Source organism: Amblyraja radiata, chromosome 12 (genome assembly GCF_010909765.2).
Source record: "Amblyraja radiata isolate CabotCenter1 chromosome 12, sAmbRad1.1.pri, whole genome shotgun sequence".
Lineage (NCBI taxonomy): Eukaryota > Metazoa > Chordata > Chondrichthyes > Rajiformes > Rajidae > Amblyraja > Amblyraja radiata.
In genome coordinates, this window is record NC_045967.1 from 3223742 (window position 1) to 3236205 (window position 12464).

General features: G+C 43.6%; 1 protein-coding gene across 5 annotated transcripts in view; it reads right to left on the bottom strand.

Moving 5' to 3' along the window:
• brwd3 (bromodomain and WD repeat domain containing 3) overlaps window positions 1-12219 on the bottom strand; it is a 114986-nt gene extending 102767 nt beyond the window's left edge. For all 5 annotated transcript variants that reach the window (XR_004413582.1, XM_033030113.1, XM_033030114.1 and 2 more), the window contains exons 1-6: window positions 11974-12219; window positions 11777-11835; window positions 11666-11695; window positions 11520-11579; window positions 7112-7262; window positions 6160-6258 (exon numbers count right to left, since the gene is read on the bottom strand). Coding sequence is in view for 4 of the 5 variants with exons in the window: in XM_033030113.1 (XP_032886004.1) it covers window positions 6160-6258; window positions 7112-7262; window positions 11520-11579; window positions 11666-11695; window positions 11777-11835; window positions 11974-12010 (436 nt within the window). In the remaining variant the exon portion in view is untranslated. The remainder of the gene's footprint in view (window positions 1-6159; window positions 6259-7111; window positions 7263-11519; window positions 11580-11665; window positions 11696-11776; window positions 11836-11973) is intronic.
• Window positions 12220-12464: the final 245 nt, after the last annotated feature.

Genomic DNA, 12464 nt, shown 5'->3' on the forward strand with positions numbered 1-12464 from the left:
TCGAGCTATTTTACAAAGAAGAATGGGCAAAAATTTCAGTCTCTAGATGTGCAAAGCTGGTAGAGACATACTCCAAAAGACTTGCAGCTGTAATTGCAGCGAAAGGTGGTTCTACAAAGTATTGACTCAGGGGGGCTGAATACTTTTGCACGCCACACTTTTCAGTTTTTTATTTGTAAAAAAATTTGAAAACAATGTATCATTTTCCTTCCACTTCACAATTATGCACCACTTTGTGTTGGTCTATCACATAAAATCCCAATAAAATACATTTACGTTTGTGGTTGTAACGTGACAAAATGTGGAAAAGTTCAAGGGGTATGAATACTTTTGCAAGCCACTGTAATTCCACAATGTTATATTTTTTCAATCATGTTCTTCAACCACCTCAGCTCCATGGTAAAACAATTCAGCTTCTTCAGAATCCCATCACAACTGAACTACCCCATTCCAGGCAACATCCTGGTGAATCTCTGCTGCATCCCCCTTATACCTAAATGACCAATACACCAGTTGAGGTCTTGAGATTTTTTTATAAAGTTGGGGCAAAATCTCCCTAAAAACAAAATTACACGAAGTGCTGGAGTGACTCAGCGGGTCGGGCGTTTCGGTTCGAGACCCTTTGTCAGACTCAGAAAAAAGAAATTCATAACAAAAAGGCAGGTATAGCTGGGGCCTATGCGAGTGCCCGTGGTTACACCTTTAACGAAGTGGGAGGACTCAGAGAAATTGTTGAGGCCATATGTGGGGGAGTGCTAGTAAAGGTTAACGGGTTGCATCTCTGTTCAAGGAATAAATGGAGTGTCCAGAGACCTTCCTGGTGTGGAATCAAGGTGTAATGAAACTGGACGTCCATAGTAAAGATGAGGCCTCAGTATTGCAAGTTACTGATGTGTTGAAGGGCATGTGAGGTGTCTCAGATGCGGGTTGGAAGTGACAGGACAAGGGTGGAGACAAGATGCAAGCAAGTTATTTGGAGATGAGCTTTGTGAGTATCAGGCAGAAACAATAGGTTTGCCAGGGCAGTCCTCTTTGTGGATTTTGGCAAGGAGATAGAAACAGGAAGTATGGGCCTGGGGAACTAGACGGTTCGAGGCTGTGGAGGGGAGATTGTCAGAGATGATTAGATCAGTACCAGTCTGGGAGATGATGGCCTGGTGTTCACCTGCGGGTTTATGCTGAAAGGACTAGTATGAGGAAGAGCTGACACCTGGCCTGAGCACGCAACAAAAGTTGTTCACTGCAACAATACACTAAACTAAAACTAAACTACCATGAGAAAAGGGAAGCGGTATATTTGCTATCCTCCAATTAACTTGTACCTCACTTGTATCCAGTGAATACTTTAAAAAACCCACAACCAGATCCCAAAAGAATCTCTTCCCTTCCCACAGAGTAGTATAACTAAAACCCAAGTGAAACCCAAGCACTTAAGACTTTTTTTCCCCAGAGCTTACCACCCAGAACATATGTTCACATTACAGTAATGTTAGACTAATCAGTCCTGTCCTAAACTCAGTTGTTTAAGCAGAACATACATCTAACTGACATGTCATGTTTAGGTCAGATAGCCAGGGGCTAACTCTAGTAATTCAACTCAAACCATTTGTTTATTATCACCCTTTAACACAGAAGAGGGAAGTTAATAAACCTGGTCTAAAAATCCAAAATAATAGTCCAGAAGCTGCTTAAAAAAGCCAAAATTCCTAAATACTTGGAAACATTTACTTTTGTGAATAAGCATTAAAAACAAATAATAGCAGAAAATATACTACAGGTGCACAACCTTTTATCCGAAAGCCTTGGGACCAGACACTTTTCGTAATTCAGAATTTGTCGGTCTTCGGAATGGAATTTTTTTAGCGTAGATTTTAATGGCTGGCTCAGTGGTAGAGTGCTCGGCTCATATCCGCAAGGTCGCGAGCTTGCGCCTTGATCCTGGCAGTTACTCGATCGCGAGTTTGAGTCTTCAATGTCGTTTTTTCTTGCAGAATAAATGTTTGTATGAAATACAGTGTAGGAGAAGTGTACTGACTGTGTGGGCAGAACTTTGGAAGTGATTGCCCACCAGTCTAAAAAGCCGATGTGTCTCCCTGTCCCTGGGATAGCAGGGGGCGATCAAACAGCACAATACCCCTCTCCCCCTCCAACTCCAGAGGAATCCGCTCCCCGATGGGCCGCTACCAAAGATCATAGAGGAGCTCCTCTATGATCTTTGGCCGCTACAGCGACAAGTGGCAGTTCGCCCACAGCCCGAGCTGCGCCCCCTCATCCGCCACCCCAAGAACAAGACGTACCTTGCACACCATCAGCTTCTGCCCCTACGTGTTCCTCTGGAGTTGGAGCGGGGCTGGGCTGGAGTTGCTGCTGGCTGTGGGTCTCTGGGATCTCCGTGCTTGCAGTGGGCCTGGGGGTCGGTGGGCGGCGGTGGGAGCTGTGGACCTACGGACCTACCTCCGTGGAGCTAGCCAGCTTCGGAGCGTGGAGAGTTGCGGGGGCGAGCTGCTGCGACCCGACTCCGGTGGATGGTGACACGGGGAGCTCGCGGGTCTCCGGTGGGAGACTGCTTTGCGGGGCACCGGCAGCGGTGACTTCTCCCGCCCGAATTACGGGGTTGAGAGCAAACATCATAGAGGTTGAGAATGACCTGGAGGGGGGGGCTTACAACGCCCGGCGCGGCTGTAAATTGCCGCGGACTTGCTAGCGCCCGCCGGGGGCTCCAACATCAAGACCGGGGCAGGGCCCTACATCTCCCGGCGTGGCTTTGCATGGCCGCTCCCCGATGGGCCCCTACGACGCCCCGAGCTGCGCCCCGTCATCCGCAACCCAGGTTCCTCTGTAGTTGGAGTGGGGCTGGGCTGGGCTGCTGTTGGCTGTGGGTCTCTGGGATCTCCGTGCTTGCGGTGGGCCTGGTGGTCGGTGTCCCGTTGGTCCTGACGTCTCCGGTGACTGGCACTGCCCTGCTGCAATCACCGACGTGAAGACAGTGCAAAGCCCCCGCGCCGGTGCAATGGGCGGGGAGCTGGAGAGGGGAGGGAAGGGGTCACACACATGGCCGGGAAGCAGAGGGGTGTAGGTGGGGTGATACTGAAGCGAGCGACAATCTGCTGCTGCCTGCCCCGCTGAGTTAAAAAGTTCCCACGCAAGACTCACGAAACACTGTATATCGTGAGTCTACCGTGGGAACTTTTTAATTCAGCGGGCAGGCAGCAGCATATTGTCAATTATTAACCCTCCCGCGCAATATACCCTCATCTTCTCTTTTATGAATGGGGATTTAGTTCCCCTTTCTTCGAGGACCGACCGGAGGTTCCGCTGTCACCTCTGCGGGCCGCCCTCGGTGAACGTTTTCAAGGACCTTTCTTCAAGGACCGAAAAAATGGCCGCTATTCGGAGGTTTTCGTTATTTGGATCTTCGGATAAAAGGTTGTGCACCTGTACTTAATTTATGCAATTTCTAATTCCCTATTCCCTTTGTCATGTGGTCGTCTCGATTGCAATCACATATAGTCTTTCCGCTGACTGGTTAGCAAACAATAAAAGCTTTTCACTGTACCTCAGTACACGTGACAATAAACTAAATTTTAAAAAAGCACGTGCATATTCAAATATGCCGACTGCTCTTGTCCTTCCAAGAACACAAGCCACAGCAGTGCATTTTACAGATTACACACTGGCAGCCATAGTGCACTGGTGGCAGACTCAGAAATAGAACCTATCAAGCAGATTGGTTTGTTCTATCAAGCTTAATATATTATTCCAAGCAAGATGATAATCCATCACATCTCCCCCATCTAACCCCATTCTTTTGCCTTTGCCCCATAACATCTGACACCTACACTAATCGAGAAACAATCTATCTCTGTCTTAAATATATTTACTGACTTGGCCTCCACTGCCTTCTGTGGCAAAGAATTCCACAGATTCACCACCCTCTGACTAAAGAAATTCATCATCTCCTTCTTAAAAGAACGTCCTTTAATTCTGAGGCTATGGCCTCTAGTCCTAGGCTCTCCCACATCCACTCTATCAGACACTCTCCGCCGCCTCCGCGCATTCCATTCTCTAGGCCCTCACCCCCTCATCTTCACCATGGACATCCAGTCACTCTACACCTCCATCCCCCACCAGGATGGTCTCAAAGCCCTCTGGTTCTTCCTCGACCAGAGAAGCAACCTATACCCAGCTACTGACACTCTCCTCCGTCTAGCGGAGCTGGTCCTTACCCTCAATGACTTCATGTTTGACTCCTCCCATTTCCTCCAAATACAAGGCGTAGCTATGGGCACACGCATGGGCCCCAGCTACGCCTGCCTCTTTGTCGGGTACGTCGAACAATCCTTGCTCAATACGTACCAGGGCCCCATCCCCGACAAAAAATAAATACAAAATTCCTTCTTTTCCACTCTATCCAAGCCTTTCACTATTCTGTGCCTTTTCAATGAGGTCCCCTCTCATTTTTCTAAACTCCAGCAAGTGCAGGTCCAGTGCTGTCAAACGCTCATCATATGTTAATCTACTCATTCCTGAAATCATTCTTGCAAACCTCTTATGGACCCTCCCAGGAGCCAGCACATCCTTCCTCTGATAGGGTGCCCAAATGCAGCCTGACCTGCACCTTATAGAGCCTCTGCATTACATCCATGAGCTCAAAGCGGAGTTAATTCCTCCGAGCTAAAACTCTTAGGGAATCCCTGGACCTTACATCGTGCATGTAAGAGATGAAACATACAAACTCAAGTGTGCAGAGTCAGTGGGGAAAACAGAAACATTACAAAATTGGAAGGCTCTTTATCAAGATCAAATACTATAATGACAAATGTAAATAAATGGGCACAATCCAATGGCAATTAGAGACATTTCAGTGCTCAAGGATGAGAACTGAATAATTCAGAGTATGTGATAAACATACAGAACGAAAAAGGACTCCGGGACAATTCGCTTAATAAAGAATGAGGTCCATACCTCAGTCAGAAATGTTAGCTTAGAAGATCAAGACATAAAATCAACTTTAAAAAAATCAGTAAGAGGATATTGGTGAGACTAGTCTATAGCCTCCTAATGGTGACTGGACTGTACAAAGTATAAATTCGCCAGAACGGGGAGCATCTGTGGAGGGAATGGACAGACAACAATTTGGGTCAGGAGTCTTCTTCATGCAACGTTCCCAGCCACTTCCAGGCCACTGAGACTTCACCACTACCAGTTCCTGCAACTTCCCTGGTCACCCACAGGCCAGGACCATTCGCTCTGCTAGGTCCCACTGTCCAGACCAGGGCCCTCAACATCACTGGGTCTCACCAACCATTCCCTGATGCTAATCACGCCACTTCCCCTAACACCCATTCCTACATCAGCCCATACACCCTCCTTTCCTCCGAGCTCCTCTTCCCTTCACAGTACCCCTCCTAAGCCCTGCCAGCCCTCTGCCCTTCTCAACTGTGTCTGCCCTCAGCCCCATCCTATCATGTCTACCCCATCACCCTTGACCACCCTCATTCCAATGCTGAACAGCCTGTCCTCAGCAGAGGCATAACCTTTGTACACAACGCCCACACCTCAACATTTTCTGAGCCCAACATCAGTGACCTTTTCGTTCATCAGCACCATGCCTTTGTCTCTGGCAAGGACAACACCTTCTCCAGCCCCCAACACTCCTCCTCCTCTTAGACTGCCCCACCATTCTTCTGCCCTCTCTCATCCTTTTCATCTCCAAATGCTGCAGGACCATTGACCGTCTCGACTTCTCCACTCCAATATCACCTCGTCCAAACGTGCAGCCCTCCACTCACTCAATACCAATCCATAGGTCTGAGGAAGGGCCCTAATCTGAAACGTTATTGGTCTATTCCCCCCACAGTTCCTGCAGCACTTTTTTGTTTGCTCATTATAAGGGGATCCTTAACCTTCATTCCATCATAGTGAAATTAATGTGTAGGAAGGAACTGCAGATGCTGGTTTAAACCAAAGATAGGCACAAAAAGCTGGAGTAACTCAGCGGGACAGGCAGCATCTCTGGAGCGAAGGAATGGGTGATGTTTTGGGTCAAGACCCTTCACTTAATTTTACCTTACCTTTTAATTTGTAATGCAAAAATAATACAGATGTACCAACCAGAGGTGGTTTTTGGAACAAATTTTCAATATATTTCCAATTTACCAGCATTTGGACATTTTCCGTAGCTCACAGGAGGTTCTGGTGGTCTTCCACGATGAAGAGCAGCGAAGGCCGAACCTTTCCACACTACATGTTTGCAATCTGTAGGTTAAACAAACACCAAAACTTTTTTTAACCCAATTGCTGGTATACATGTTTTACTGGCAAAACCTGCATTTGTACATTTGAGAAGATCGTGGTGAACCACCTCTTAAACTGCTACAATGCAAGAAGCTACCCCCAATGATGTTAAGATTTAAATTCTATCCAAACAACAAAAAGGAACAATGGCATATTTCCACAGCAGTATGTTTTGTGGCTTGCATGGTAATTAAAGCATACTAAAACCAGCATTCTAATTACACTAAACAGCAGCCAGGCAACATTTGTAGAACAAATAGATAGTCGTTTAGGGTTGATACTCTAAATGGTTGGAAAATACCAACTCAAATTCTTAACTACTCTTCTGAATGTAACATTAATTAGGGTTGATGTTCAGAGGCCACACCTTACTGCAAAAGACCAAAACAAACCCTCCAAGCACATGAATATACTAGCCCAAATTTCAGATAAGAATGGGGAATCTGCCGCTACATTAAATAAAGCACGGAAAAAAAACCATTATCTATCACTGACGTAATGTGAACAGACATATGGAGAAATGCCAATTCCCAGCTCTATCAAGACCACAAACTATCTCAAACGTCTGTGCAAATTAGGTATAATAATGACATGCATCCGTGTGCTTTTAAATAATCTGCTTTTGCCAATGAGATTCTATCTTTAGTAACCCATCCATAGATTTCCTAGAAAAATAAGGTTCAACGCACAACAGACCAGAAACATTTCTATGAAATAACCAAAACAATTAAATTCAGAACTCATTTAATACTTCTCCACCATCATTGCCAAAATCAGTAAGGAAACCTAAAATGGAATCATCCATTTTATTTACCTTTTATAGTCCGTAACAATGACTGTCGCCCAACTCCCAGTAAGGTTTGCACTCCAGGAACACTGGGTGGGATTTCCTTATCCAACAGGGGGCCAAACCGTTGACAGATTTGCAGCAAGTGATCTGAAGATACATGTTTGTTGGCTAATACCTAAAATCAACATTCAAATACTTTGTTAAATGGTTTCTAATTGGTGCACAGTAGCATTGTACCCGAGCAGTCATTGGGAATGTAAATATAATCCAAATATAAAAATTAAGAATAAACATTTAAAGCACATGGTAAATACAAACATAAATAATCTGCAGCTCTCCTGTTCCACAATACTTTCAAAAATTAGTTTTCAAAATATTGGCTTACATTTATTGCTTTGCTATGAATGAATGGTTTATTTTGGTCATACATTAAAAAGAACAAAGAACAAATATTTTACAATCTGTGTGAATATGAACCAACACTGTATCCATTTCACACAACATTCACATAATCAATTACCGAAAAAGGAATAGGCTGAAGCCACAAAGCTTATTTTTGCCTATCCTATACAATCCATAATATAACCCAGAATATCAGCATTATAAAGGAAAGAACAAAAATAAAATTTAAATCTAAATATAATTTTGTACTAACTTGCAAGGAAAGTTTTGAAGTCACAAAATAGTTATAACAAAATATATTAAAAGCCACGGCAAAAGGAAATTTAGTTCACAATTCACAATATCCAATTGCTTACACAAGAATAATCAGTTGGCATCCTTCCATCTGTAGATGGTAGATGTACAGCTAACAAGCTCTGAGGAATCCATAGCATGTACTGCATTTCTAATGGTGACTAACCAAGTTAATTCTGAAAAAAAGAGTTTACCATATGTACAACCACCAAAATTGATATTGATTAATCAAGTAGGGTGACCAATAATTCTGTGTCCTTGCTATGGTGCTGTAGTCTACAATGGAGCTGAAGCTGATCATTTACATCCTTACCAACAACCAAATACCGTCAACAGCTACCTCCTCCTTATCATTATTAATGTTTGAGGCTTTTACTATTCTTTGGTAATATCTTTAAAATGGAGCATGGAACACTACTTCAGTTATATTTTGACTTGGATCACTGTCTGATATAGTACATTCTTGAGGATGCAGATATCTTCCATGTGTACATGTCTGCCCAGCATGTGCTTAATGAATGCTGGGATGCAAGACATCTATGTCTCTGACAAAACAATTACGTTGAAAACCTTATTTTCCCTTCAATGGGATGCCAAGAATACATTGCAGACAATAAGCAGAACCTGTAGAGTCTTAATTCTTGACACTATACATACTCACTGCCATACAGCAGATCTTATTGATCAACATCTCAGTCCTGGAAGTTAAGTGATTTGTCTTTCCAAAGTAATTGCCTTTCCAAAGTAATATTGCATTCTTTAAGATAAATATTGGCCACCTCAATGGGCCCAAGATCAAAAATTCTTCTTCTAGTGAAATGTTTTTAACGCTGATTGCAGATGAAGACACAATGCCACATCCCATAACTGCAGTTTTCTTCACACTAGTACCAAGGGAGAACATGGTACAAGCATGGAAAAGAAATGTGTAGGAAAGAACTGCAGATGCTGGATTAAATTGAATGTAGACACAAAATGCTGGAGTAACTCAGCGGGACAGTCAGCATCTCTGGAGATTACATTCCTTCTCTCCAGAGATGCTGCCTGTCCCGCTGAGTTACTCCAGCATGTTGTGCGCACCATGGAAAATAAATGATCCATAAGCTGACCTTCTGTCCAAGTAATGAATGCAGCACAGAATCAGAACTTGCTGCACTTTCTTCAATCTAAAAAGACTGAAAATGTTAGTATTCGGATGGTTTTTCTGTGGAAATGGGCAAACAGCAACTCAGGAGAGCAAACAAAAGATGCCAAAAGTAGTGGCCTAAATATCCAAATCTTGAAATGACAAACAATGACTTAGGGGCCATAACACAGACTCATTTTTCAAACACAAAACTACCGGAAGTAAAGCCACCAAACTCAAAAGTGTCATGCATGCTATGAAAATCACCAGAGAGGTTTGGGGGTCAACCATTTTCTTTCTAGCATCAGGTGGAGTCCATGGTACTGGCATTACCAAATCCACAAAAGCAAAGAAAAGTAGAGTTTGCTCAGTGAACTTTTTAGACCTATGCATGAAGATAATATTTTCTATCAGGGATTTCTTTAGTTGGAATTGAGGCAAGTCATGAAATTCAAAAAGATTGTGTGCACTTCTTAATAAATCATCAATGCCTTAAAAGTAATCTTATATACTGAGCTCAATCATTGCCTGAAAATTACTGGCACAATTTCATCAATTCTTAAATTGCTACAAATGGGCCCCAGAATAAAACAGCATTTTCTTGGCTTTGATATTATGCACAACTATCTTGCAACAAGTCAGCATGAACCAGGCCTTCAACTCAACTTGTCTGTGCCGACCAAGTTGGCATATTTGGCTATTCCCATTTGCCTGCATTTGGCCCATATCCCTCTAAATCATTCCTATCCAAGTCTTAGTTTAGCTTAGCAATACAGCGTGGTCCACCAAGCCCTTAGCCCACCAAGTCCATGCCGACTGGTGATCACTAGTTCTACCCTATACACTAGGGACAATTTACAGAAGCCAATTAACCTACAAATATGCAAGTCTTTGGAATGTGGGAGAAAACCAGAGCACCCTGAGGAAAATCCATACATTCACAGGAAGAAAATACAAACTCCGTCCAGACAAGCACCCGTAGTCAGGATCGAACCCGGGTCTCTGACGCTGTAAGGCAGCAACTCTACCACTGCGCTAACAACACATTGTTTGTCATTACAAGATTTAGAAGAACCTGGTATCGGCTTCATTTTAGTTATATGACTAACATTGGACAACTAAACGTCAAAACTTAAAGCCAAAATCAAGGACAGGATCCAGCTATGGCGTGTGGAATGGCACGATAAAGGGACAATTCTCTCTCATATCTACAAATCCCAATTGAAAAAATCCTGCTTCAATCAGACTAATAACAGACAAGTGTAATGGATGCAAGTTTATTGATTGCAAATAGGAGAAATAACTGATACTACGGAGCGAAATACCTAGGCATCTTCAGTATGGGCTCATACCTAGTCAGCAATATACTAAAACATTCCATTTTCTTGCATCTCTGGATAAATGTTTTACTAAATGATATTAATAGCTGTTATATGTAATTGATCATTAATACCTGCTACCAACATCTTTTATACATTGCTGAAACTTCAATTATGGTATTAAAGCATCATTTTGTTATGAGATACATGGAACTACAGATGCTAGTGTTTACAAAAGATGACAGTAACTCAGTGGGTCAGGCAGCATCTCTGGAAAACATGGATAATTGACATTTCAGGTCGGGACCCTTCTTCACACTGATAATTTTTTTTAGAACTTTCGAGTTTGTCCAAATGACTACAGAAAATCTATTACTTTTAAATAATTAGTCTACAAGACAACACAAAACTTTCCTTTAAAGCACGTGCAAATAAAATGAAAGCATATAAAGAAAGATACAATCAATTGATAAATTTCATTTTTAACCAATGAATATGAACACACTTAACACGATGACAAGAAACATATTCAGTTATTCACTGAATGATTTATGGCATCCCATGTTAAAGTGTCAGAAATAGGTCAGATTCTGAGCAGAAAAATCTCTTGCTTCCAAACAGCTCTACATTCACATTTGCATCATTTTAAACTGTTATTATTTGTTCGATTATTAATGAAATGAGGTGGATAATCACTAACACACATCATTAGTTTTAGAATATCTGTTAAATGTTTCTACGTAAATTTAAAGGTAACTAATAGAGGGGAAAAAAGGTCATTGCCATAAGATATTCCAGCTGTCTTTTATGTGCAGTCAGTCCAAGGCAACTAATGAATTTTCAGACGTGATCGACATTAGTTTCCTGTGTCAGGCCTGCTTGCCAACCCGCCTATGAGAGACGCCGTCACATTTCACCGTACCGCGGCAGCAAATCAGAGGCGCACCCCGATTGGACCGAATCGCAGTATCCCTCCATAACCTATTAACTCCCAAACCACAATAAACGTACCATAATAATTTTGATTAAACTAAAATTGCTTTGTTCTAATTCATTGTAGTTATAATTTCACCTCGCATTTTTTGTGTACAACTGCCGCAATTTCAAAGGGGGCTATCAAGCGAAAAGCTACTAAACTTTTGTTGATACCATTTATTTGTAAAGAGATTTTCTTTAAAGGCAGCTTTTTTTTTTTTTTGCGGGAGATTTAACTCCTCCAGAAAATACAGCAATAAAAAAAAGTTTGTATTCCTTCCGTTTCATTTTGCCGAGCGCTTTTGTTAACTCTCACCAGGCTCACAAAGCTCATCCGATGCTCCTTCCCTTCCCAGTCCAGACGCCGAGGGACCAGCTAGAGGATGGAAATGTGAAGAGTGAGTGAGTCAAGCAGGAAGCGCCGGTGAAAGCAACAACAAATCCGCCTCGCAGTGTTTTTACCTGATATTCCTCCAACTCCTGGATCAGGACCTGCGCGAAAAGAACCGAGAATGAAATAAATATGTTTAAAAAATACATATACAGTTTGAAAAAGTGATGGGTTTGACTTACCCGCGCCGATTTCTGACAGGGTCCAGCGAGGAGGAAGCGGGCGATCAAGTAGTAGAGCTCTGCCGGGTGAGGTGGGGAGAGAAAGGAAGAAAGTCAAACAGGGCGCCGGCTCTCGCGTTTAAAATAATGTCTTTCTATCTCCTCTCACCACCGCCGCCGCCGCCAGGGAGAGCGGGGACACAGGCGGCGACACTTACCGCACTCGAGCTGCGATACTCGGCTGCAGTCGGACATGTTGAGGCTGGGCCCGGGCTGGCTGGGGTCGGTCGGCTGGTGCTGGTATTAACGCTACCCACGGCCCGAGCTCGCTGTGGACGGCCGCCTGGTGTTGGTGTTGCCCGGGCTCGATGTAGACGGCCGCCTGGTTGATGTTGATGCTGGCGCTGCCCGAGCGCCACACGCTCCGATCGCCATTCAGGGGGCACGCCGGCCCGCCTCCTCACCACCCGCGCTCAACCCGCCCACCGCCAAATAATCCTCCACATCTTCCCCTTTACCCTCTCCCTTTCCCCTCATAACCCACCATGGCTATGGCTAGATCTCTTTGGCTCAATCGCTTCCCCACAATAACATTCCTTAAAAAAAAGGGATTTAATGCCTAACGTAAATTTATTTTATAAGGAGTGGCGGAGGGATACGTCTATTTTCTGTAACTCGTCCGGCTTGAGGCAACTGAACGTGATGGCGG